A 25,946-nucleotide genomic window follows, 5' to 3' on the forward strand; every position below is an offset into this window, starting at 1 on the left:
CCCCCCCCCCCCCCCCCATGAATAAGCAGCTAGTTTTGTTAAAAATAGATTCACAGAAAAGGATATCAAATGATGAAATCACCCAAAATAGCTGGAATTACCGGCAGATTGTGTGGTGGTGAACCTACGGTTTTCTGAAGATATCTTTTATGCTGTGAATGACTCTTGGGAGTAGAAACTGAGATTGACATTCAGTTTGTTTGCAGGCTGTTTTCCCTGATGATGGTCAGCCATGATGCGGCAGGGGCAGAATTGAAAGTCCCAAGGACCAGTGGCCACCATGCATTTGGACACTAAAAGCATTTGTTGTAGAAAGCATGCTCACCTTGTGTTGAGTATCAGGCCATTCTTATCAACAGGAGAGCCAAGAAATGTATTTAGCAACCTTTTTCTACGATAGGCACTTTTGGTGTTAAGTTCATGAGTTTTCTAGTATTGTCCCTTGCACAGAAGGAGCTTCTATGTTTTTGAATACTGTATAAATTATGTTGGGTGAGGGTCTGAATTCTTAAGCTGGGAACTTTTTCCTGAAATTAATATTTCCATGCAATTACTATAAACTAATACTTTAATAAAGGATGGTCTTTGATATTGGTTCTTAAAAATGTGTATTTGAAGAAAAAGTTAAATTTGACTACTCCTGTCAGATACTAACAGTCCGAGTATTAGTACTTGCCAGCTTCCCTCTGGTCAGTCTAAGCTGTTCTCCCTCTGTAACACCTTTAGACTTTGAGGGCATTCCAAAGCATGTAAGGCATCCACATACTTGATTCCAGTCTCTGTCCCTTCACATGGCCTTTCTCTACTTCCTGAAGTGCCACACCTGCCCAGCCAAACCCTCTGGCAGTAGCAGCCAAGGTCCCATAGTGTGGCTCTTCACCTAATCCCCACTTTGCTACCTCGTTGGGTTGGGATCCCACTTACCTGGCATGAGACTAGAGGTCTGTCACGCTGTGTGCCCTTCTCTAGCCATCTGCTGTTTGCCCGAGGGGTCTGGTACACTGGCTTTGGGCGCCCAGGCCAATTTTCTCTACCTCAAGAAAGATTGGTTTCCAGTCTCCCTGGACTTGCTGTCTGTACTTGAGTCTGGGATATTTGGGCCTAGGGTTTACTGTGGCTGGAAGGGATTTTGTTTTTTGTAATTGGTAGGCCTTGGGCAAGGGGAAGGAAGGGTGAAAACTTGCTTACTCCTTTGGGAACCCCAGTTTACATCCCTTTCTCCCAGCAGTCTCACTTGGAGGCACAAGGTCTGCCAAGAGTTGGGAGAAATGCTCTCTTCATCTCCATGGTCCTGGGTTTGTATGTCTACCATAGTAGGTTTTTGGAAGTGTGCTCAGAATACAAAGGATTACTTACAGGACTCCATGAGAAGGAGTTCTCTGGGAAAAGGGTCCTAAAAAGGGAAGCAAGTTTCACTCCGGTCTGCACTATAGCAACACTGGAACCCTCGTGAAGGCCTGGTAGTGTTTGTGGGGGGTGGTGTGGGACTTGCCATGTGTGCCTGTGTGTAGGCACCCTAGGATGCTCTAGATATTAAAGGGTATATGGGTGGCTGGTCCCTTGGGCAGGCTCCTGGAATCATAGGTTGAGGGCTGGGCCTCAAATGAAAGCTGAGGCTGGGAAATGGGTTGCAAACGGCTTGGGGCTCCACAAGGAGGAGGTAGATAGCCTTCAGTCCTGATGGGGACTAGGCTCCTGGGGTCTCCGGCAGCCAGTCCCCTACTCCAACCTTCAGCCAGGAGTTAGGGTTAAGGTTGGAAAACCTGCCTGGAGCAGGGGCAGATTTAGCATCTGGCTAAAGTTTGCTGCTCTGAATAGAAGAAATGGAATGCAGAATTTGGAAATCCTGGGGTGGTTGTAGGGCCTGAACTACACCTTTTCTGGGGGAAAGCTCTTAGCATTCACATTTCCTCAAGCTTCCAGCATCTCCAAACTGTACACTGCCCACAAGTCTGGGGAGGCTGAGGGCCTCTTGAGCCAGGGATGATCTCTCAGGAGCCAAAAGGCAGATAATGGGGTTGACAAGGGGGAGATGGAGAGGACCAAAGAGAAATACTACAGTCCCCCTTTCCCAGATGCTACAGTCTGGCTTCCCATGGGTGGGGCTGCCCAGGCCAATTCTGGGTGGTAGTGGTAGCCTGAGCCCCATGGTAGGAACCCCTAGCCTGCTTCACCCATCCTACCCCACAGGGGCTCTCAGGTGAGGTCCCCCACTTATGTATCATGTCTGAGCTGCGCCTACAGTCTCCCTGTCCTCATAGTCTTTGGCAGGGGCCAGAGAGCCCCCTCCAGGGTCCTCTTGGCCCTCTGTGCCATCCCGGCCCTCCTCCCCACAGCCTGGGCCCTCCCCCAGCTCTAGGATGGTGGGTAGGTGGCCCTGCTTCGGGGACCGCTTGCGCAGGCTGAGGAGGAAGGGCTGGGGCAATGAGAAGATGTCCACATTGTTGCCCAGGTCGATCCACGTGACACTGGGGAATTTGCTGGGGTCCTTAAGGGTGTCAGTGAGGTCACGCAGCAGGGCCCGGGTCAACCGGTTGCCATTGAGCGCTAGTGTAGTGAGGCGCGGCAGTGTGCTGAGTGCTGGCAGCAGCTGCAAGACCATGTCGTCCGTTAGGCCTGTGAAGCCCAGTTCCACGCTATCCACCTGCTCCCCACAGCGCTGCAGGTAGCTGGTCACCCGCTCCAGGTCTCGGGAGGTCAGTGGGATGCCTGACAGGTCCACTGTGTTGTCTGGAGGGCTCCCGGCCAGGATAGCCTTGAGGCTGAATGGAGAAGGGATAAGCAAGGTTCAAGCAAGTGGAGCAAGCCTTTTCCCCACAGGCAGCAGTGACCACCACCCAAGAGCCGGCCTCTGCTCGGCCTTGCTGAGATAGGCATCTCGGTGGGCTAGGTGGGGGCCCTAGGTTAAACAAATCTGCATACACAGGAAGTATCTGCCTATAGTTGGCCATACATCCTGTGACATGGAGCAGGTCACCAGCCCGTCCATGCCTGCTGCAAACCACTCAGCAGAGGGACCACAAACTGAACATACAGCTCCAGAGCCAGTCAGCCAACTGATCACGCATCCCGAGGTCCAGTCCCCAGCCGCAGTGACCACTTCCCTCATCCAGAGCCCCTTAAAGAATCTCCTTTGACCCAGCTTGAGGCTGCTCTGCTTTTCGAGACAGCCCAGGCTCTCTCTAGCCTGGCCCTTTCCCTTACCTAAGTCTTGCTTAATAAAACTGTTTGGCACTTTATTCTGTGGCTGTCGCATGAATTCTTTCCACTTTCTTGGGCCTGGTGTACCTGGCCTGGTGACATTGTGACTCCAGGGATGGGAGAAACCAGAGACCTCTGGTTCCCTGGCATTACCTCATCTCAGCCTGGCTGGACCCAGCTGGCCAGAGCCTGAGGACCCACAGGGGAAAGGCCCAAGTGTTTTCTGCAGTGACTAAGGGTACATGGGGCCACAATGTCTGGGTTTGTATCTTAACTCCTCCTCTTCCTACTCACGTGACCTTTAGTTAGTCCTTAACCTTTCTGTGGCTCACTTATCTGAAAAATGGAGCTAATTGAGTACCACAAGGTGGTTATGTGAAAGTTAAGGCATTTAGAACAGTGCCTTGTATAGGTGAGTGAGGAATCATTATTTGCTGCTGTCATTATCAGTCACTTGGGCTGAGCTTCTTGCTTCCCCAAGAGTGGCACAAAATCTCTGAGGCCCCTCTTTCAAGACCATCTTCCCCACCAGCTGGGGGTGCCTACGGAGAGCCGCGCGGGACAGCAGGCAGGGGAGGCGCAGGGCTTCTGATTCTGGTGGGAGCTGCTGACTCCTGGAGGGTGAGTGCTCTCCACTCCCTGCCATCTCCACCCCGTGCTCTTCTTTCTTCCCCTGCTCCTTGCTCTGGGGCCAAAGCTCCCCATTTCCAGGTACCCCAGGCCAGCTCTAAGGCCCCAGTCGTGGGAAGGAGAGAGGAAAGTAGAGGGGGCTCAGCCTGCTCCAGCAGCGTACATTAACAGCAGCCTGAAGAGCACAGCTTGGACTTCCTCTTGGCAAAACGAGATAAGTCCCTATCCTTGGGATCTCCTGAAGCTGGAAGGCTGCCCACAGTTTGCACCTCGCCTCTGGCTGGGGGCCAAGCCCAAGGAGTTTGAAGGTAAAGCTCTCAAGGCATGACATCTAAGTGTCTGGAACGCTGGCTGGCACTTGTTCAGTGTGATTTAAGTGTTGGCTGTTATTCTTATCAAAGTCACTAATAAAGCGGACCTGTTATACCTCGGAAATAGGTAGTGAGGTAGGTAACAGCCTGAACCTAGGCTTTGAATCCAGCCCCGCCACTTAACCAGCTAGGTGATCATGGCCAGTCAAATGGCAACAGTAATATCCCCTACCTCATTCAGCCCTTCAACAGTGTTTGTTAAGCTGCTGCTATGTGCCAGGCGCTTCCAAGCACTGGGGGCACAGTGGCGAAAATGGACAAGATCCCTGTTTTCATTCTACCAGAGAGGAGATAGCAAACAAGTGAGAGAGTGAAGTGAGGGAGGAACGTGGGGGCATGGCAGCTCAGGGAAGGCGGCTCTGAGGATATAACATTTGAGTTGACACTTGAAGAAAAAGCAGGCTGTCGGAAAAATACGGCAAAAGTTCCAGCAGAGCGGGGGGCAAGTGCAAAGGCTATGAGGCTGGAAAGAGCTGGTGTGTCTGAACCAGCAGGAAGGCTGTGTGGCTGGGCGAGGAGAGACCAGCGGTGCTGAGGGCCCATCATATAGGGCTCTGTTTGGAGTTTTCATTCAAGTGTAATGGGAAGCCACTTGAGGGGGTGAGGCTTCTGAGTGAAGGGTAGACTGAGCGTGTGCCTGCCGGTGTGTGTGTTGGGGAGAGAGAAAGGGAGGCCCTAGATTCCAGCAGAACTCAGATCTTCAGCTTTTCAATCCTGAAGAACTAGCTCATGCAGTCTCCAGGAATTCCAGGTTCCACGGCCCGCCTGTCCTGCTCTGTCCCCATATATGGCTGCTGCTCTCAGCCCAGTGGCGCCCCATTCTTTGGCTAGCCCTGTGAGTGCCTCACAGTCTTCCTCCACCTGGGAAAGCCTCCCCAGGGACTATCTCCTCCCTGGCTGGGGGACGGGGTGGGGGGGGGAGGGGGGGGGCATGTCCAGAATGGAAAGGGGAACTAGAGCTTGCTCCTGACACCTGGAGGGAGGGCAGTCCTTCCTCTCCCCAGCCTGCAGCACCTGGAATGAGGAGCCACAGCAGCATCGAGACCCCGCCAGCCTTTCAGAACGAGCCCCTCGGCCCCTTGGGCATTTGTAAGAAAGGCGGGGCCCATCCTCCTCCAGAGAGCCCTCCTTCCAGGCTCCCTCCACTGGCTTCCTAGGGTATTGTCTCCGCCCACAGGTTCTGTGTCCCGTCTGCCCCCAACCCCCCAATCTTCAGGCAGCCCTGAGGGTCCTCACTGCAGCATGGGCCAGGGACATAGCTGGGGTGTGGGTCCCCCTAGGGGACATTGAGGAGGACTGGGGGCTTCAAGGGGAGTGCTCACATTCAGCACACCAGGAATTAGAAACTCTTCATGGCCTGTCTGAATGGGCCCACACTCTCCAGCTCTCAACTCAGACCACAGCCCTGCCTCGGGCTCCTCCCATGGCTCATGCCCACCTGGAATGCCCTCCTGGCTGCCTGCCCTGCCCTTGAATTCTCCTTCCTTCTCACCTTCAGGCAGCCTTCCAAGACAACCCTCTGGTTCCAGCTCTTTCCTTCACCCCCTGCCCTGGGTGGGGGTGCTGTGCACCACACGCCAAGCCTGGAATAAACTTTCTTTGGGCCGCCCTTGCAGAAGGAGGCTGGCAGGCCAGAGCAGACCCACCTCAGGAGACTGCGACTCACCAGGCCTGTGGCTTCCTCTTTACCAGCCCCCGGTGCCGCCTCCACTGGGAGTGGGGGCTGAGGTGGTACGTCAGCTGCCGGCACAGCTTCTCCATGGCGCCCAGCGCGTCGCCTTCCTGCAGAGGCAACCACAGGCATCAGGTCGCTGAGTCTCCGGAGCACGCAGAGGAGCCCAGGCCCCCACCTCCAGCTTCCTGTCTCTTCGGGAAGAGCATGTGCCCCAGGCAGAGCTGGGGGAGGCCTGCTTTGCTGGCTCAAGGTGGGCACGCTTAGCAGACAGCAGTGGTTGCAAACTGATCTGCACCATGGTTTTTGTTTCTGTGAATTAGCTGCTATCATTGAAAAATTGAAGTTCATATGAAAATTTGACTCCAGGCGATCTCACAACAATTGACTGAAGCTGAATGCCAGCTGACCACTTAGCCAAAATTCACCATGCTCCCTGCCACTCCCCACTGTCCAGGGCCATTCTGCTCATGCCCTCACTCAGTGAGTATCTGCTGAGCACTACGAGGCACCAGGCGCTTGTTCTAGGAGCTGCGGATTCAGCCATGAACAGATGTTCTTGCTCTTAGCCTTCAGTGAAATATTTTTACCATGTCTCTTTCCTATGTCAAAAGTGGGAAAATAGGGGCCAACCGGGGGGCACAGTGGTTGAGTTTGTGCATTCGGCTTTGGGGGCCCAGGGGTCGCTGGTTCAGATCCCAGGCAGAGACCTACACACTGCTCATCAAGCCATGCTGTGGCAGGCGTCTTACATACCAAGTAGAGGAAGATGGGAATAGATGTTAGCTCAGGGCTAATCTTACTCAAAAAAAAAAGGTGGGAAAATAAAAGAATGAGGGGGCCAAAGTCTTTCCCAGCCCAATTCATTCATCTATGTTACTTGTCTGGCCCATCAGCATTTGAGTTTGAGACCCTGGATACATTTGAATTGTGTCCCCCCAAAATTTTTAAGTCCCAATCCCCAATACCTCAGGATGTGACTATTTGGAGATAGGGCCTCTGAAGAGTAATTCAGGTACAATGAGGTCTTTGGGGTGGGCCCTAATCCAATATGACGGGTCCTCATGAGGAGAGATTAGGACACAGACATGTACAGGAAAGACCACGTGAGGACACAGAAGACAGCCAACTACAAGCCAAGGAGAGGCTTTAGAAGAAACCAACACTCGATCTTGGACTCGCAGCCTCCAGAACTGTGAGGAAACTTAAACTGTTGTTGAAGTGGTGATTTCATTAGCGCGGCCCTAGCAAACTAATACACTGGGCTAAAGAGTGCAGCAGAGGGTGACTAGAGAGACTCCAACTCCACCCCAAGGGGAGTCAGTTCAACAGTCATGAGCCCAGGGCGAGTGAGTGGCCAAGAGGGTGTGCTCCCGCCAGATGGTCCAGTGCCAAAGGCCAAGGGCCAGCAAGTGCCGGGCTCAGATGCAAAGCCACATGCAGATAGCAACGCAGACGTGATGAGGTTCAGCCATCACCCATATCCAGCACTCAGCAGTGTCTGGCACACTGAGCACTCAGTAAAGGCCAGCTCGATTATTATCCTCATCGTCACCACCACTCTGCTAGTGGAGAAGCAGCATGCTGAGCAGTTAAGAGCATGAACTTGGAACCAAACTGTGTGAATTTAAATCCTTGATATGTCACCTTCTATTTGACCTTGGGCAAGTCACTTGACTCCTCTGCCTCCAGCCCTTGTCTGTGCAGAGATAACAGTACCAAGGTCCACAGGGCATGTTGTGAAGATTAAGTGTTACTCTTGGGAAGCACAGCACGCAGTAAGGCATGCTCACTAAATACATACTGTGCAGTATTGTAAGAGCAGCACAAACAGGCGGATCTCCGGCAGGGCAGAGGGAAGATTGCTTCCGCCCAGGCTCTGACTGGAGCTGGGCTTTTAGGAGCTGATGAGTTAGTGAGTTTTTGGATGGAGAAATGAAACATGAGGCATCCCTGAGTGAGAAGAAAACAATCTGTGCAAGGGCTTAGGGTACGGGGGGTGTTACAGGCGTGGGGGCAGATGACAATCTGGGGCCTGACCACTTCTCACCACCTCCACGGCTACCACTTTGGTCCAAGTCACTATTATCTGTCACCTGGATCACTGCACGCAAACATTATGCTAGGACTTTACGGAATCCCACAGCCCCCTAGAGCAGTCAATGCTTTCCTTCCCCCGACTTTAGAGAGGAGGAAACTGAGGCTCAGACGGCCAGGGGCTAGGGTTGGTGGAAAGGCAAGAGTAGGAGACTGAGTGAGGGAGATGAGAGGAGGTAGGAAGAGGGAAGGTGAGTGACTGAAGACGTGAAGCATCTGAGCAGGGGTCCAGGAGACACAGGAAGGCCCAGGACTGAGTAGAATCGGTTTAGATGAAACCTCTGGTCTCTAGTTCTCCACGAACCTCATCTTCCTATTGCCTAAGCCTGTCTAGAGAGAAGTGAATGTCACCTGTCAGTCCAGGCAATTGCATCTGCAACACCTGGAGTCGACATATTCTGATTCCTGGACTTAGTTTCTTGCTCGCCTAGTCATGTGGAGGTACCTGATGGGAAGCAGGTGGTGAACCAGGCAGGGGCCCAATCATGGGGGCTGCAGGGGAGTTGCTGGAGGGGGAAGAGCAGGATCACATTTGCATTTGGGGACTGTCCCTCTGACTAGGAGATGGAGAAAGGAGGGACTGGAGGCAGAGACAGTGACTCAGGGTCAGGCCCATGGAAAGGGCTGAAAGTGATGCAGCTCCCCACACTCGACTACAGTGCACAGAATGAGAAGGTGTGGGCAGGGAGGGGGTGAGAAGGAGGGCTTTGGGCTTTGAGCTTGGGACCTTGGGGTTGCCTTGAGCAGAAGGCAAGGGGCTCCAGAGGAGAAGGCGATGAAAAGGTAGGACAGGGGAATGACCAGCTCATTTGGGGCCATGTGAAGTTTGAGGGGCCTATGGGATCTCCAGCTGGGAGATGCAATTGGATTTATGGGGCTGGGGTCTAAGACGGGTCTAAGACAGGTCCGAGCTGGACACATTCATCAGGATCTGATTCAACCCCCTGGTCTGAGTGGGGAATGAGCTGAGGAGGAAGGCAACAGGAACAGCTGCAACATCACAGGGGCGGAGGGAGGACATACCAGACAGGAAGGGATGGAGAAGGCACAGTTAGAGAAGCAGGAGTGAGCGGAGCCATGGGCACCAAGGGAAAGGGGGTCAGTGAGACTCCAATGAGGAGGGCTTGGCCAGCACAGGCGCAGCGAGAGGCAGTCACGGTGGGGGCTGGGGTGAAGGCCAACTTTGGAGGCCAAAGGGAGAATGGCCCATGGAGAGTGGCCGCTCTCCAACTGGGACTCCTGCACACTGGAATCACGGGGAGCTTTAAAAAACACTGCTGCCTGGGGCAGGCCCCATGGCCGAGTGGGTTAAGTTCGCCTGCTCCGCTGCAGGCCGCCCAGTGTTTCAGTGGTTCAAATCCTGGGCGTGGATATGCCACTGCTCATCAGGCCACGCTGAGGCGGCGTCCCACATGCCACAACTAGAAGGACCTACAACGAAGAATATACAACTATGTACTGGGGAGCTTTGGGGAGAAAAAGGAAAAAAATAAAATCTTAAAAAAACCCAAACAACAACAAACACTGCTGCCTGGGCCACCCCCAGCAATGGGTGGGAAGCTCGGGCACAGGGATTTTTAAAAGCCTCCCCCACCAGGTGATTCCCCTGTGCTGCCAAGGTGGACATTCCTTAAAGATAAGGACCAGAGGGTGGGATCCGGTGGTCTGCCCACCATCACTCCTGGGAGCCCCTCGGGGCAGAACGATGCCAGTCTCCCACAGCACCAGCTCCAAAGCTGACAGCTGAGCTCCTCAGCTTCGGCTCCTCCTCCAGCCACTTCCTAGGGTTTCCAAAATCAGGGCCAGGGACTCTCCCTCCACCTTCCAGGCCTGGGTGGCTGGGCCTTAAAGGAAGAAACAAAGAGGAAAAGAGGCAGCAAAGCAGCGTGCTGGCCACAAGGGGGCAGCCGTGCGCAGGGAGAGGCGCAGGGCTGACCCAGCACTGCTGCTCCCCACCGTGGAGTGGGATTGAGCCTGCCAAACAGTGACAACAGATATGGTCACCTATCAGAGCTGACTTGAGACTAAACGTGAGCTAACGTCCTCCCAGGAGTGAGAGCTCCCTCTGCGTGTCTGGACTAAGTTAATAACAGCTCACATTTACTGTGCATCTCCTGTACATAGGCATCGCGCCTGTGCATTGCATGCACTAACTCATCCTGTAACTCACAAAGATCCTACGAAACAGACCCTACTATCATCCCCACTTTACAGACGAGGGAAATGAGGCATAAAGAAGTTGAATAGACTAGCAAGCCACACAACTTACGTAAGAAGGAATCAGAATCCAAACGTCAGCCATGGGCTCCGAGGCTGGCACTCCTAACCTGCCATCCCGCCCTATGCTCTGCTCTGCCCTCCTGGTGACAGATCTTTCCCTTAGGTTAGTTCAAGGTGTTTCTGTCCTTTGCAACCAGAATAGCCTTAAGCAAGTCCATCTAATTTTTTCCCAACTCCATCACTTTTTGAAGCCCTCTGCAGATCTTCCTCCTGTGGAAAACAGGACTAAGCAGGACTGGCCCAGAGGGGAGGAGTAAGAAGAGAAGGTGGGGAAAGGAGGCAAAGGAGTAGGCAGTGTTGCTTCTGTGCTGTTTCAGCATCGAGAAACAGCTGCCTCTCAGGCACACAGCAGCCAGGTGCCCTTTGTGCAAGCCTGGCTGGAAGCTTCGACAACAGGCACTGGACATTACGTGTGCCCTGCACCCAGCGCTTGCATGGTCTGCTGGCCCCTCTCCTCTGGGGACTTTCTTCTCAAAGCGCTGTGGCCCAGCAGTCCTGTTGAGCGCCAGACCCCACGGGCACTGCCAGAGTGCAGCCAATTGGCCCTTTCCCGGGAATCCAGACCTGAGACGGAGACACATCCCCACTCCTCCCCAGGATGAACCCTGACAAGTAAACTGGGGAGCCACAGGCAGCCCCATTTCCTGTCCTGTGGCATGGGAAAAACGGAATGGAGAGTGAAGCAGTGGGGAGGAGAGAGGAGAGAGGGAGAGATGTCTGCACCTTGTTTCATCTGTGGTTCTAGCGCCTCAAGCTGAGCTGCCTTTGGTCCCCACAAGACCCCTCAGTACCAGAAGATAAATTCTCTTCCTGGCTTGAGGCAGCCCGAGGGGGCTTCTGTTACCTGCATCAGAGTCCTAACCCACACCAGAGGCTCAAAGGCAGTTTGTGGAATCAACTCTTTGCAGCTCTTCCTCCCACCTGTGGAAAAAGAAGAAGGAAGGAAGGAGGGAGGCATGGCCCAAGTCAGGGGTGACTCGGCACCACAGGGCGGAGCGCGGGGCCAAGCAGCAGCCTCTCTGGACCTGCCCAGTGCCGCTGACTGGAGGCCCTGGAGAAGAATCTGTCTGACGGACTCTCACTGTCAGGGAAGATGCTCGAGGCAGACCTACAGGCCCCTCCAGGAGGGGTCTCAGTACCGCTGCCCCCCAGCCCCCAACACTGCCCCATCTCTCAACTGTCAGATGGCGACGCCCACCTGCCATCTTCACTTCTCCAGACACCTTTGTATGCTGCCCCCAGGACCCAAGTTAGCACGGCCCTCCACTGCTCTGCACCCACAGGCTTCCCTCGTTCATTCCTTCATCAAGTATTGACTACCCTGCTTACTACGAGCTGGGTGCTGCCCCGGATACTGAGACTGTGCTGGGTTTTCTGTTTAATCCCTCTCTTCTAGTCCATTCTCTGCTCTTCTCTGTCTTTGGAAGGCTGACCTCTACATACAGTATCACCCAGCCCTCTTGCCACTGGCTTCCAGATGGGTTCAACCAATGGGAGCAACTGGAGTGAGATCAGAGGGCAGGAGGAGAGAAAAGTCGAGGGGTTTATTCTCATTCCTTCCCTGCTTCAGCTTGTGGGGTAGCCACCCTCCAAGATGGCCCCACTGATCCTGGCCACCTGGTACCTGTGCCCTTGTGTAGTCTCCTTCCACACTGTATCAGGGCTGATCTGGGAGATCAACAGGATATGGCAGCAGTAGCGGTATGTGACTTCTGAGGCTAGGTCATAAAAGATACTGTGGCTTATGCCTTGCTCTCTCTTGGATTGCCTGCTCTGGGATGAGCCAGCTGCCGTGATACGAGTCCTTTGGAAAGTCCCACGTGGCAAGGAACTGAGGCCTCCTGCCAACAACCATGGAATGTGCCATCCTGGAAGTGGGCCTGCCAACCTCTGTCAAGCCTTCAGATCCTTGCAGCCCTGGCCAATGTCTTGAGAGACCCTAAGCTGGAACTACTTAGCTAAGCTGCTCCAGAATTTCTGACCTACAGGGACCGCACAACGATAAACGTCTGTTGTTTTAAGCCACTAAATTTGGGGGTAATTTGTTATGCAGCAATAAAAAACACAACACAGTTCCGGAAGAGGCAGTCTCTTCCTGGCTCCAGCAACAAAGCTTCCGCCCGTGGCCCCTGCTGTAGTAACAACTTCCTGCTGCAGCTAGTGTTTGGGTGTCTCAATGTCCCCTGTTCGTTTCCTTAATTCTGCTCATGACTCTGGAAATAGGCCCTTATTAAGCTCTCTTAAAAAGTCACAATGGACAGCGTCGCCTGCTTCCCCTGCCTGGGGCAGGATGTGACAGTGAACAAGACAGACGCCATCTTTGTGCCTTTGGGGTTTACATTCTAGTGGGGAAAGCAGACTGTAAGTTAGCCAACAAATAAATAAGCGAGATAATTTCAGAGATGAGTACTTGAAATGAAGAAATAAACAGGGCACAAGACAGAGGCTTATGGGAGACCCACGTGAGGCAGGCTGGTCAAAGAAGGCCACGGAAAGGCGACCTTCGGCTGAGTCTCAAAGGAGAGGGAAGCTCAGACAGGAGCCAGGTGCAGTCAGAGGTGGCAGCAAAGTCCCCAAGGTAGGGGAGGATCTGGATGCTCCAGGAACAGAGAGGATGCCCCTGTGGCTGCAGCGGAGTGAGCAGTGTGGAGAGCGGGAGAGATGAGATGAGATGGGAGATTCAGGCAGGGCCAGATAAGGAGTTTCGATTTTTTTTTTTGAGAGAGATTAGCCCTGAGCTAACATCTGCTGCCAATCCTCCTCTTTTTGCTGAGGAAGACTGGCCCTGAGCTAACATCCGTGCCCATCTTCCTCTGCTTTATATGTGGGATGCCTACCACAGCATGGCTTGTCAAGTGGTGCCATGTCCGCATATGGGATCCAAACTGGTGAACCCTAGGCCGCCAAAGTGGAACGTGCGTACTTAACTGCTGCGCCACTGGGCCGGCCCGAAGAGTTTGGATTTTAGTTAAACTACAACTCAACACCTCGTGGAAGGTTTTTCATCAAGGGACACAAATGATCCAGTTTACCTTTGCAGGTTGCTCTCTGGCTGCTCCCGGAGCATAGAGGGCAGGGAGGCAGGAGGGGGTCCAGTGAGTAGCCCTGGCAGAGGAGGATGTGGCCGGACCTAGGAGGCCATGGAGATGGCCTGGACACATCAGGCAGCTAGGATTGTCAGGATTTGCTGACTGTCCCGTGGGTGCCCCGTCCAAATCTCCTTGGATCCCCTGTCCCTGATTTTGTGCACCTCTCTTCTGTGATGTGCTTCTGCCTGGACAACCAGCACCTGTCCTGCTTTGCAGCGGCCGCCCTCAGGCAAGCTCAGGGAGGCAGAAGTGCTGGGAGTTCCCTCCCCGCAGGGTTCCTTCATCTTGACCAGTGCAGGAGTTGGCAAGCCCAACCCCTCTGCCTCGGGTGGAGACAACCCTGTGGAGAAACTTATACAGAGTCCCCCAAGGGACCAGGAGGAGACCACCCAACCTCCGCAGGACCACGTCTGATCTCGCCTGGCTTCCCCTGGGAGGCCTCCTCAACAATCACTATATGCACATCCTCGTTTTAGCGTCTGCTTGTGGGGAACCTGAGTGTAGACAGGATGGAATAGATGTGCTGGGGGGCGCCGGGGCGCAGGTGATCAGTGCTAATAGAGGAATGAGTTTTGGCTTGGGGAGGGGTGATGAGTTGAGGAACACCTGGATGGAAATGTCCAAGAGGTGGGTGACTTTAGAGCTTGCAGCCAGGCTACAGATACAGATTTGAGGTTCATCAATACACTGTTATGGGCAGGATGGGGTTGTGCCAGTCCCTCCTTCTTGGGGCAGGCACAGACCCACCCTTTCTAGGGCCTCAGCTCACACCCTGCTGGAACACAGGAAAGGGTTTTTAGTAGATTGAAAGAATAGACAGGAGTCATTTGGGGTGGTCATCCAATAACCATCCCATAGCAGTGGGAAGGGTTATTTGTCTTGTGGATGCTTCACCATGAGAGTGGACCAGGAAGGCTCATTTCCTTCATCCCATCTCAAGCTGAGGGAGACCCCCCCCCCTCATAGCTGATGGTCTTGACACCTCTGTCTATGACCGCCCACACTTGGGCTGGTCTCAAATTCTCAGATGAAAGAGCTAAGAGCGGAAGTCCTGGCCAGGTCTGACCCAGCTCAGGTAGCTGTGGGGGTGGCGTGGGGGCTGCCCCTATCACCAGCTTGGGGACCCCACAGCCAAGACCTCCCACCACGGCCTCAACCACAGCTGAGAGAGTCCTTCAAAAGGCCATCTCCTGCCACATGGCCTCGGGCATGGGTAGAGGACAGGCCAGGCCCCTGGGCCTCCAGCAGGGCTGACCCCACTCTGGCTGGCTCTGGAAATATGTGTCAGAGGCTAGCCCATTATTTTCCAAAACTCTGAGCCCACAGGGGCTGGGGCCTGGGGTTGTGTCTTTCTTTCCTCCATGTCCCACGACTGACCTGCTAGGTGTGGGCACCCTGCTTGGCATGTGGCCCGTGCTCACTAATGGGCTGCACCTTGGCTCTGTGCACAGGGCACTCAGCTGGGACAGGCCCACACTAGCACTTCTTGCAAATCATCTTACTGAACACTCAAAACAGCTCTACAAAAAAGAGTATTGTTAAGCCCACTTTAGAGTTGAGGAAAATGAAGTTTAGCTAATTAAGTGACCTGAGAGAAGTTACACCATGCAGTGGACTGAATGTTCCCCCCCAATTCATATGTTGAACCCCAATCTCAATGTGATGGTGTCAGGAAGTGGGGCCTTTGGGAGGTGATTAGGAGTAGATGAGGTGATGAGGGTTGTAAGAAGTGGCCAGAAGGAAGCTAGCTTGCTTCCTTTCTGCCACGTGAGGCCACAACGAGAAGGCAGCTGTCTGCAAACCAGGAGGAGGGCCCTCTCCAGAACCCAGCCACGCGGGCACCCTGCTCTCAGACTTCCAGCCTCCAGAGCTGTGAGAAATCAACTGCTGTTGTTTACAAGCCACCCGGTCCGTGGTAATCTGTTACAGCAGCCTGAGCCGAGACAACCCACATGTGGCCCTCTGGTCCCCACCCAGATGCGAAGGACAGATGGCAGGGCAGGACCCCTCGGCCCACCTCTCCTTCTTGGCCCTGTCCTGTCTCCTGGGGTCCGACAGAGGCAGTTAACCACCTGCAGGCCTTTCCCGTGTGGAAGGAGGCGGGCCTCAAGGTGCTCCCACGCAGGCCCCTCTCCCGCAGCCCGCTGCAGCCCTGCGAGCCCCACCTCGCACAGACAGCCCAGAGCCAGCACCCGAGCACCGGCCTGCACCCTGCCCAGCACGGGGGCCCAAACCGTACCTGAGCTTCTCACCCAGGGTGTAACCCTTCTCAGATGGCGTCACTACCCGAACTTCGTCTTCCTCCACTCTAGTTGGGCATAAAAAACCTCTCTCCTTTGAGCTGCTTTGAGTGCCCTACGCTCTATCACCCCTCTCACCCGTGGGCACTAAATTCACGCTCCAGGAGTGGCATAGGTCTGCCACCTGTGGGGCCTCCTACAGGCCTGGTCTCAGCTTGCCCAGCCTGAGCCAGGTAGAATCCGAATGAGAGGTGAGGGTGGGGCCAGTTTCCCGTGGCTCCTGGCGCCAGCTCCTCTTCCCCAGGCCTTGAGGTTCCCAGTCCACCGACCCTCATGACTGGCTTCTTACCCTCGCACACGTGAGTCCGGCATCCCTGCTTTCTGCCGCATCCCACCACCCACCTGCCCCGACTGGCTCCCAGACCTCCACAGCGAACTCCCACCTCGGAGCCTTGGCACCAGACAGCCCAGAAGCCAGAGAGAAGCCCCAGATGGAGGCTCACCTCAGAGCAAAGTGCCAGCCCCCTGGGCGACCATGTTCAAGTCTGCACCCAGGCCAGGCAGGTGGTGGGCTTGGGAACCACCTCCTCACTCTTATCCTAGATGCTACTCTGAGAGCAGAGGCTTCCCTCACTCCTCTGTCTGCTCTGGCTTCCTGCCCCTGCCACAGTGGAATTACTTCCTTTGGAAGCTGCCGGAAACAGAAGAATTGGAGAAAAGACACCAAAACAGAGAGAAAAGCTGCAGTATGGGGCTGCCCCACCCTGCCCCTCTCCTTCCTCGCCATGGGCAGCTCTGGGTAAGCCAGCCTGGTGCCCAGCGAGGCCCATGGGCCAGCCTGGACCCGGGAGTCAGCAAGAAGAGGGGCAGATCCTCCTGTCCAGAAGGGGCTGAGCAGCGCCTGTGGAGCCTGGAGGGCCCAGGGGCTTTTCCTTCTCAGCTCCCGAAGCCAGGCAGGCAGGAGGCATGAGTAAAATGACACAGCCTCAAGAGGAATACAGCTGGGAGTGGTGGAGACTGAGGCAAATTGGAGAGCACCATGCAGGATCACTGCTAGACTTATATGACATCTTTGTGCAGATAAAAAGTCCACCTCTAGGTGGACACAGTCTTGCATAGTGCCCATAGCTTGGTGGGCAGAGAGATGGCTGGATTTGAACTGTCTCCCATCCCCCCAACCCCTGCCACCTCTGTGTTTGCATGTCTTTACGCAGGGTACAACCTACACAACTGTACATGGTGGCCCTAGCCCTACATAATAGGGGTGGCTACTCAGCTCCAGCCCTATAGAAATGAGAACTTCATGTTGCTGGAGCTTCCCATTTTTCAATAGAGGGATTGTGTGAAATGTTCTGATTTGTAAATATTGGCAGTAAATCTAGATTTAATCTGCTCTGTGGGCCAAACAAAACCTCTCCTGATGGTGCCAATATGCAGCCTCTGCCATGGATGCTGGGCCTCAGGACAGGGGGGCACATCAGGGCTGTCCTCTCGGGCCAGGGCAGCATCAACCAGCCCTTCTTTGGCACTGAGGTGCTCTGCCCAGAAAGGTGCCCACCTCACACCCCAACACCTGGCTGGCTTAGACCACAGCCGCCCTACCGGCTTGGGGCAGTGGATGTAGCGGGCCAGGCTGATGATGAGGTCGTGCGTGATGGGGTCCACCAGGTTCCGGAAGCTGGCGTAGCGGTACAGAACATCATCCAGCGAGGTCGACTCCATGCCTAGGTCCTGCAAGAGTGAAGGATGCCCGAGGTCAGGGCGGTCCTGCCCTACGCTTGAGTCCCGCCCGGTACGCCCTGAACAGCCCCCTAGAGGCAGCTCAGTCTCCCCCAGAGCCCCGGCAAGGGAGGAGACCCCCCTTCAAAGAGGCTTCTCAACCTGCAAGGAAGCATCTACAGAACACCCCCCAGGGGCCCAGGACAAACCCCTGTGGAGACAGTCTTCCCAGTTTATGGACCTCTCCCAAGACAGTCCTCCAACTGTCGCCTCTCTGGTTCCCCTGAGCATGAAGCCAAGGGTGGCTGCGCTAGTGGCTGCTTCTCCATCTGGGGCAAAATTTGGAAACAGCATATATAGTAAAATTCCCCTATTTTGTGCTCACGTATTGATATTTATTTGTTTTCCTATTGCTTCTGAGGACATGCTTATTGCTCCTTCTGCAGATGACCCAACCTTGATGTTCCTTTGCCTTGGGGGGGTTTCTGAGCTGTGGAGTTGAAAGGAAAAGCTGCTAGGCACCCAGAAGAAAAGCCCACCAGGGCTCCCTAAGAAAGGATATCCAGCGGGGTCCTCCTAATGGCAGGAGAGGGAGCGTGGGGGCAAGGGGCTCTGAGCGGGACTGGGGCAGAGGCAGGCACCACTGGGGTGGACGTTCCCCAAGCCTGCGGAGGGGTAGGGGGTTGGGGGGCACCACACACTGAGAGCCCCAGCCAGGAACCTCTGCAGAGATCCCTGCCCACCAGCAAGGGACCCCATGGGCTTGGCCAAGAGCAGTGACGAGTGTGGATTAAGACCCAAGGCCTTGCTCCAAACGTTCCGTGTAAGCTCCCAGGATTCTCACACAAGCCCAGGGAAGGGGCAGGCCCCCCAAACACAGCTAAGCTTGAATGTCCTACCAGGGAAGCCAGTGGGAGCTGGAAATGAGCTTAATTGCTTTAGAGAAGTCAAGAACTCTAGTTTTCTACCCTAGAATGCGGGACTGAGCGTCACACCCTCTATTTGTGAGAGAACATGGGTGTACCTTCCGTCTTTTCTCAAACCCCTCTGCCCAATTTCTGTAGGCCTTGGGTGGGGGCTGTGCTAGGGTGATTCCTTGCACAGACTAGGCAATGATGATGTTCCCATCCCAGGGAACTGCCCCCACCCCACCCTGAGGACTAAAGGGGCCACTGAGGGTGGGCAGATAGAGCAGGCACCACCCAGTTTTGCTGCCCTCTCCCTAAGCCCTGCAGGCCCACGAGCTGCACGCGGAGCCGCCCCAGCGCAGCCCAGAGAAGGGAGGCTCCCAGTCTGAGCTTCCAGGGCCCAGTGACCTGAGGACAGGAAACATGTAGGTGATTGGTGAGGCCTAAGCAGGGGTTTGCTCCGTCATTTCGGTGGGATATCCTGAACTTTTTAAAAGGCCTTCTTCATGTAGTTCTTAGAAATCCCTCTAAGGCAAGTAGGCTGGGCATCATTATTCCCAATTTACGGATGAAGAAACTAAACTTGTGTGTCAGAATCTTAGGAATGGAATGTACAGCTGATCACTATAGTTAACACTGCTGTATGGTATATTTGAAAGTTGCTAAGAGAGTATATCCCAGAAGTTCTCATCACAAGGAAAAAACATATTTTTTTATATGAGGCGATGGATGTTAACTAAACATTGTGGTAATCATTTTGCAATACATGTAAGTCAAGTCATTGTGCTGGACACCTTAAACTTATACAGTACCCCAATTATATCTCAATAACATTGCAAGAAAGAAAAATCACATGTGATAAAGATGTTAAAAAAAAAAGAATTTCAGGAATTGGGGGTATGGGCCTACGACCCAGCCTGGGACCAGGTTTGCCTTATCTACCAGTGGTGGTGAGCTGGGGAGGAGGCAGGCTGGAGGGCACAGATGCTGCCCTGTAGTTTGGTGGCTGACATTTCTGAAAGCAGAGAAGAGAAAGGGTCTTTGCCCACTGGGTCTGGAGGGGCCAGGACGCTGTGCCTCTGCCCTGCGGGGAGCCTCACTGAGCCCACACTCCAGCGGGGACTGTTAGGGGCACTTTGCTCCCTCCTCCTCGTTAGAAAGGGATGGGTTTCAAGCTTCATCGAGGACACCAAGGGGCCAGTCTCAGGGCCTTTGTTTTCCACTCGGCAGGAATGAACATCAGAGGCAAGCGGCCATGCCCTGCGCCAGGCTGCCCGGTTGCTGGAAAAATCTCCTGGGGTCCTAGATCCGGGGGCTCAAGGGCTGGTGTGGATGCACGTGGAGGGGAGCTTCTGAAGTGCTGGCTGCTGTGTTCTGGAGCTGAGGGCCTCTGTGGAACCAAGCGCAACCCTGCCTTGGGCCTCTGTTCCTGCCCTGGCTTGTTCAATCCCTCAGCCAGGGCTGCGTTCTGGGCAAGCTACCTAATGTCCCCGAGTCTCAGTTTCCTCATCTGTTAAACGGGGGCAGTGACCCTACATCACAGGTAGGCGAGCAGGTGCAAAGCCTCTGGCAGGGAGGAGGGTCACCAGCTCCTCCCGCACCCAGTGCCCTTCTTCTGCACCCCTCCCCCAGGAAGCCATCCCCACCCCCCTATCCAGTGCTTCTTAACCTCTTTTGGACCACAGACCCATTTGAGAATGAGACAAAAGCCATGAAAGCCTTTCTGGAAAAACCCAGGAGTCAGGGCAGGACAGGGAGCTTGGTGTGGAAATGAGCTTAATTGCTCTGGCCTCATGGCCAGCAGGGCATGTGGGAGCCACGGGGACAGGTGTGACCTCAGGACACTATCACCCAGTAATGTGCAAAAACACGGCCCTGCCCTCCCTGGGACAGGAGGGGGCTGGGCATGCAGGAAGGGGGAAGCTAAGGGCTCACTTCTAGGGTCTCAGAAAGCGAAGGTGTCAAAGGGCCGGAGGGCAGAGTTCAGGGGTGGCAATGGAGGGGCGGTTGCTCCCAAGGTCAGAGGCCAGATTTGTGGCCACTGGAGGAGGACAGAGATGGATTTACTTCCTTTCTTGTCTGTCATGCAGGCTGGGCTGCTCCTCTGCGGGATGTTGACTTAACGCCAGCTCCTCCCTCCTCCACTTTGCCCCCGTGTACCACTCTCCTTGGTGTGGACCCCTGCCCCACAACACAGGCCTGGTGGTCTCCTCTCACAGCCGTCCCTGCTCCCTGTCCCTGAATGCCCCCAGAAGAAGGCACTGGATTCTAGGCTCTCCCCAACCCCCAACTCTCTGTAAGTCTGTGGGCAAGAGACTTCTCTCTTGGGATCTGTTTCCCCATCTGTGAAACGGGCAGGTGAACCACACTAGTAGTGACACCAAACTGTGTTCCAAGATCTGGGGGCTGATGGTGACAAGAAAGAGGCCAGAGAGTCAGCAAGGCTGTGGGCCCACTCTTAGCAGAGCAGCACTACTGGCCACCCTTCAGGGAAAAAAAAGTAGTTCTGCTGCCACAGAAAAGTTTGAAGCCCCTTGACTGGATGATTGTTCTGTTTCTTGTGTTCCTACCAGCTCTGCCCTGTCTTCCTTTCCAGGCCAGTAGAGGCCATCCCATCCTGGGAGGACCAAGAAAACCCTGGTTGCTAACCCAGGAGGCTGGGGCAGGGCTGGGCAGATGCAAAATGTCCTTCCCCAGGGGGCCCCCTCCCTCCAGGGCCCCTGGCCCTCACCCTCACTCTGCGTGCCCAGCGTGTGGACAGTGGCTCCATCTCTCTGGGCTGCTGTTGTCTGGATTCATTTAGCTGTTGCTTGGGAGGGGCAGAGGGTGGGAAGGAAGCAAGGGGGTGGGGAGGAGGGTCTTCCCAGGAAGGCAGACGTGGCCCGCTCGCTGTGCTCTGGTAGCTCTGAATCACAGCCACCGCCCTCCCTGTGAATTCCAGCTGGGGTGGGGCTCCGGAAGGTGCCAGAGCTCCGGGCTACAGGGAGCTGCAACAAGGAAAACCAGATGGCGGCCGGACAAAGCCTGCTGCATATTTTATTGCTTTCTTTCTTTATGTGGACCCCACCTAGGCCCACGGAATGCTTGTACTGCTTTAGGACCTTCACACGTCCTGAGGACTGGGCCACTGCTGGCTTCCTTAGTGTCCTGGCCATGGTCCCGCCTCCCAGCCACTTTACTGGGGACGACTGTGTCACGACTTTGCACTGACAGCCTTACTGACACTGCCCAACAGGGGCCTCCGACACTCCACTCTGCCCCAGCTCCTAGGGAGAGACGAAGCGGGAGTGGACGAGCAGTGCCTGCTGCACACACGGGGAAGAGGAAGAACCGCTTCCACACGTGGCTCCCCTGGGCCGCCCCGGGCGCGGCTTTGGCCTTGCAGAGGCTGGTCTGCCTTGCAAATAGCACGCAGTGAGGAAAATCATGGCTTCCTCATTATGGGTCTAAATGGTGTCACCTCTAGGAAGTGTGCACGTGGACGGTTCCTCATCAGAACACCTAGGAACATCAGCAGGTGTGCCTGAGTCACCGCTGTGGGCAGCTTGGCTTAGTGTCACTGGCCAGGGACCAAGGGGGTCAACGGCCAGCACATGTCATCTTGAAGAAATGGGGCCCCCATGTTACTTGATTTGAAGGATGAGGTTTGGGCACTTGTTCTAATGGGAGGAAAGATGATGGGCCTGGAGGGAGGGGTATGGCTTTCAAAAAAGTGAGTAGAGATTCACATAGGAAGGTGAGAACAGCATTTCTCAAAGTGTGAAGGGGGCCCTTACGCCCCTTTCAGGGACTCTGTGAGGCCCTCTTTTCCAGTGACACATCAGCAAGATGCTACCTTTTCTTCATAGACCTCAACCAGAATAACCCAGCGCAAGAGACCCAACACAGCAGTGGCAGTGGTGCGAGAATCAGCTGTCTTCTGTTTGCCAGCCACACACGAAAGAGATTCACAAAACTGTGAAACAATGCCACACTTCTCACTAATTTTTTTTCTTTTGGAAAATACAGTTACTTTCATAAAAATTTCTTTCACATGTGAGCTTATTAATTTTAAATGAATGAATTAATAAATCAGAAAGTATTGATTTCTAATACAGTAAATAGCACTCATTAGAAATAACCCACATAGGGGCCAGTCTGGTGGTATAGTGGTGATGTTTGTGCACTCCACTTTGGTGGCCCAGGGTTCACAGTTTCAGAACTCCAGGTGTGGACCTAGCTTGTGTAGGGGAGGAAGACATTTCCTCCACCCACTCTGGGTTCTTCTGGCTGGAGAACGAATTAAATTCACATGAGACAGAATAACAGGAGAAAATTAAACAAAACTTTATAACATGTATACAAGGGAGAGGCTCAGGCAACCTGAGCAACTCGCCAAAATGGCTGAAGCCACCACCTTAAATATCATATTCAGCTAAAGGCAAAGGAGGATGTTGGGGGAGGAGGCGGAGTCGATCATGGGAGATTACCACACAAGTGCAGTAAAAAAGAGTCAGGTTATTATGCAGACTTGAGTCCTTGCCTTCCACATTGATAAGAGTTTCTAGAGATAAGGTCATCCCTCCTTCCTGGTATAGACAGGGAGACATCTTTACAGATGGAGAGTTCCTTTACAATGTAAATGTCTCTTAAGAAAGGGCAAGTAAATTCTACTTTTCAGAGTTTCTTTCCTGTCTGTAGTTTTTAAAAGTAACCAGCCGAAAATAATCCTCATGCCAAACAGACATATCTTGGGGTGGCCAATTCCAGTCCCCTATGCTTGTCAAACCACACTGTGGCAGCATCCCACATAAAACAGAGGAAGATTGGCATAGATGTTAGCTCAGCAAGTCTTCCTTAAGCAAAAAGGGGAAGATTGGCAACAGATGTTTGCTCAGGGCCAATCTTCCTCACCAAAAAAAAAAAAAAAGAAAGAAAGAAAAAAGAAAGGAAAGAAAGAAAAGAAAAGAAAAAGAAAAAAAAAGAACCCACATAAAGACAACCTCTTTGAGGTCCTCAATAATTTTAAAGAGTATAAACGTTCCTCAAAAAGTTAAAAATAAAACTACCATACGTTCCAGCAATCCCACTTCTGGGTATATATCCAAAGGAAATGAAAACAGGATATTGAAGAGAAATCTGAAATCCTACGTTCACTGCAGCATTATTCAGAATAGCCAAGACATGGAAGCAACCTAAGTGTCTGTCAACGGATGAGTGGATAAAGAAGATGTGGTACATATATACACAAAGGAGTACTATTCAGCCACGAGAAAGAAGGACATCCTGCCATTTGCAACAACATTGATGGACCTTGAGGGCATTATGCTACGTGAGATAAGTCAGAGACAGAAGGAAATACTGCATGATATCTCTTGTTTGTGGAATCTAAAAAGAACCGAACTTGAAAAAACAGACTGCAATGGTGGTTACCAGGGCCTGGAGGGTGGGGGAACAGGAGAGAAGATAAATAAATCCTGGAGATCTACTACACAGTGCAGTGGTTACGGACAACAAGACTGTATCAGCGACATTAAACTTGCTAAGAGGCTAGATCTCGATTGTCCCCCCACCAGAAGACGTGACAGTCACGTGGCACAAAGTGGGGTGGCTAATGCTGCGTCAGCAACCACACTGCAATGCAGATGTATTAGATCAATATATTGTACACCTTAAACTTACACCATGTTTTATAGCAATTATGTGTCAATTAAGAAAAAAGATTAAAAAAGAGTATAAAGAGATCCTGATACCAAAAGAAGTTTGAGAACCGCAGGGTTAGAGGAATGGGGTGCTCTGGGAGAAAGGGCACCTGAGAGCAGGGAACCAGGTTAGAGCTGGGGAGCCCCTGGAAAGGGCTGTCTGCCAGAGGCCTTCCCTTTGGGTCCTGGAGAACTTATACAGGACACACAGCTGGCTGCCTCTCTCCTCTCATTACCCTGACCCCTCAGAGTGGCTTCCTGCCCATGAAGATGCACCTTTGTGTCGTGGTGCCCAGGAGTCCAGGAGAGGGAGGCTCACCCCGTGTCCACAGCTGGTGTCTGGGAGAAGGAGCAATCTTTGATCCAAGGGGCTGGCCCCACACCAGTGAGCTGGCGCGTTGTGGACCCAGGACCCAGGGAGAGTCTGAGGGGACAACCAGGGACCTAGACAGTGGCTGGGGTGAAGGGTCATCAGGGAATTTTGACACTTGTCTGCCTGACAGCTCCTCCCCTTCTTGGCCTTTGTTGGTATAACTGGAGACTTTTAGATCCAGGTTACTGTTCTTACTGTTTCTGCATTCAGGTTTGGACACAGATTTGCAAGTCACCGGGACTGAGAGGGCATGCTGGCTGCCACTTCCCAGGCCTTCCTCACGACTGGATGCACACCTGTACGTCGTGCTCTTGCACTGCTGGAGAACGTAATCCAAAACGAGTTTTCCCTTGGAAGGAATACATGGCGGTTATTTTCTGAGCTCTCTCCCCATCTGAAAAATCCTTCATGCTGAAGCTGCAGCTGAACACAGCCTAGCTGGAGAGAAACTGCCTTCTAGACGCCAGCGCCTTACTCGCCACTGGGCTGCTCTTTGGTATTCAGCGCTGCAGATGGCTCTGAGGCTGGCTGCTTTTTCGTCTTCAGCTGCTTTTCTGCCCAGACGTCCATAGGACTGTCCTTGCCATAACCTCTAGCTGCCTCTTCTAGTCCCAGCACACTATCCCCTTCCTAGGACCATTAGTTCAACATATAGAGCAGCCTAAAAAGCAGTTAATATCTTTACGACAATCTCTCAAAGCTTTCAAAAGGGCATCCCTTCGTGACACCCCCCAACACTCCTAAAATCCCTTCCCTGGGTCTCTCCCACGACCCCAACTGTCTCTCAACTTCTCATCTCCACCCTGCAAACCCTCTCAGCACCCAGCCCTTCCTTTCCTAATACAAACTAACTTAACTTCTCTGGCTAAACCAGTTCCTAGATCAACGTCCCCCCACATCCCTTGCCCAGAAAATAACAAGTGTTGGAGAGGATGTGGAGCGACTGGAACCCTCATGCACTGTTGGTGGGAATGTAAAACGGTGCAGTCACTGTGGAAAACAGTATGGTGATTCCTCAAAAAATTAAAAGTAGAATTACCATGTGACCCAGCAATTCCACTTCTGGGTATATAGCCAAAGGAACTGCAAGCAGGGACCCAAACAGATATCTCTACACCCATGGTCATTGCAGCATTATTCACAATGGCCAAAACGTGGAAACAGCCCAGTGTCCACTGACTTCTATGGATGCACGGATAAACAAAATGTGGTATATGCATACAACGAAGTATGATTCAGCCAAGGAAAGGAATAAAATCTGACATACGCTACAGCATGGATGAACCTTGAGCACATTATGCTAAGTGAATTAAGTCAGTAATAAAAAGGTGATTCCACTTACCTGAGGTCCCTAGAGTAGTTAAATGCATAAAGACAGAAAATAGAAAGATGTTTCCAGGGGCTGGTAGGAGAAAGGCTGGGGAGTTTTTGGTTTTTTTTTTTTTTAGGAAGATTAGCTTTGAGCTAACATCTGCCAATCCTCCTCTTTTTGCTGAGGAAGACTGGCCCTGAGTTCACATCCGTGCCCATCTTCCTCTGCTTTACATGTGGGACGACTACCACAGCATAGCTTGTCAAGCAGTGCCATGTCCGCACCCGGGATCCAAACCGGCAAACCCCGGGCCGCCAAAGCAGAACGTGCGCACTTAACTGCTGCACCACCGGGCCGGCCCCTGGGGAGTTGT

General features: G+C 53.3%; 2 protein-coding genes and 1 non-coding gene across 7 annotated transcripts in view; 2 read left to right on the forward strand and 1 right to left on the reverse strand.

The window, feature by feature from the left end:
- The window catches only part of TRPV2 (transient receptor potential cation channel subfamily V member 2), a 21,756-nt gene extending 21,167 nt beyond the window's left edge, over nucleotides 1-589 (forward strand). For all 4 annotated transcript variants that reach the window (XM_046675555.1, XM_046675557.1, XM_046675556.1 and 1 more), the window contains one exon: nucleotides 207-589. The gene's annotated coding sequence lies outside the window, so the exon portion shown is untranslated. The remainder of the gene's footprint in view (nucleotides 1-206) is intronic.
- Nucleotides 68-140, forward strand: LOC124247999 (small nucleolar RNA SNORD65). The gene has a single exon (XR_006890887.1). It is a non-coding gene; the product is annotated as a small nucleolar RNA SNORD65 (small nucleolar RNA).
- A 144-nt stretch (nucleotides 590-733) lies between the features above and the next one.
- LRRC75A (leucine rich repeat containing 75A) overlaps nucleotides 734-25,946 on the reverse strand; it is a 45,516-nt gene continuing 20,303 nt past the window's right edge. Inside the window, exons 2-4 of one of the 2 annotated variants that reach the window (XM_046675559.1) lie at nucleotides 17,183-17,311; nucleotides 5,869-5,984; nucleotides 734-2,762 (exon numbers count right to left, since the gene is read on the reverse strand). In XM_046675559.1, the coding sequence (XP_046531515.1) occupies nucleotides 2,222-2,762; nucleotides 5,869-5,984; nucleotides 17,183-17,311 (786 nt within the window). In that variant the 3' untranslated portion in view covers nucleotides 734-2,221. The remainder of the gene's footprint in view (nucleotides 2,763-5,868; nucleotides 5,985-17,182; nucleotides 17,312-25,946) is intronic. The other variant, XM_046675560.1, reaches the window with a different exon arrangement.

Source organism: Equus quagga, chromosome 11, assembly GCF_021613505.1.
Source record: "Equus quagga isolate Etosha38 chromosome 11, UCLA_HA_Equagga_1.0, whole genome shotgun sequence".
NCBI classification, from domain to species: Eukaryota; Metazoa; Chordata; class Mammalia; order Perissodactyla; family Equidae; genus Equus; species Equus quagga.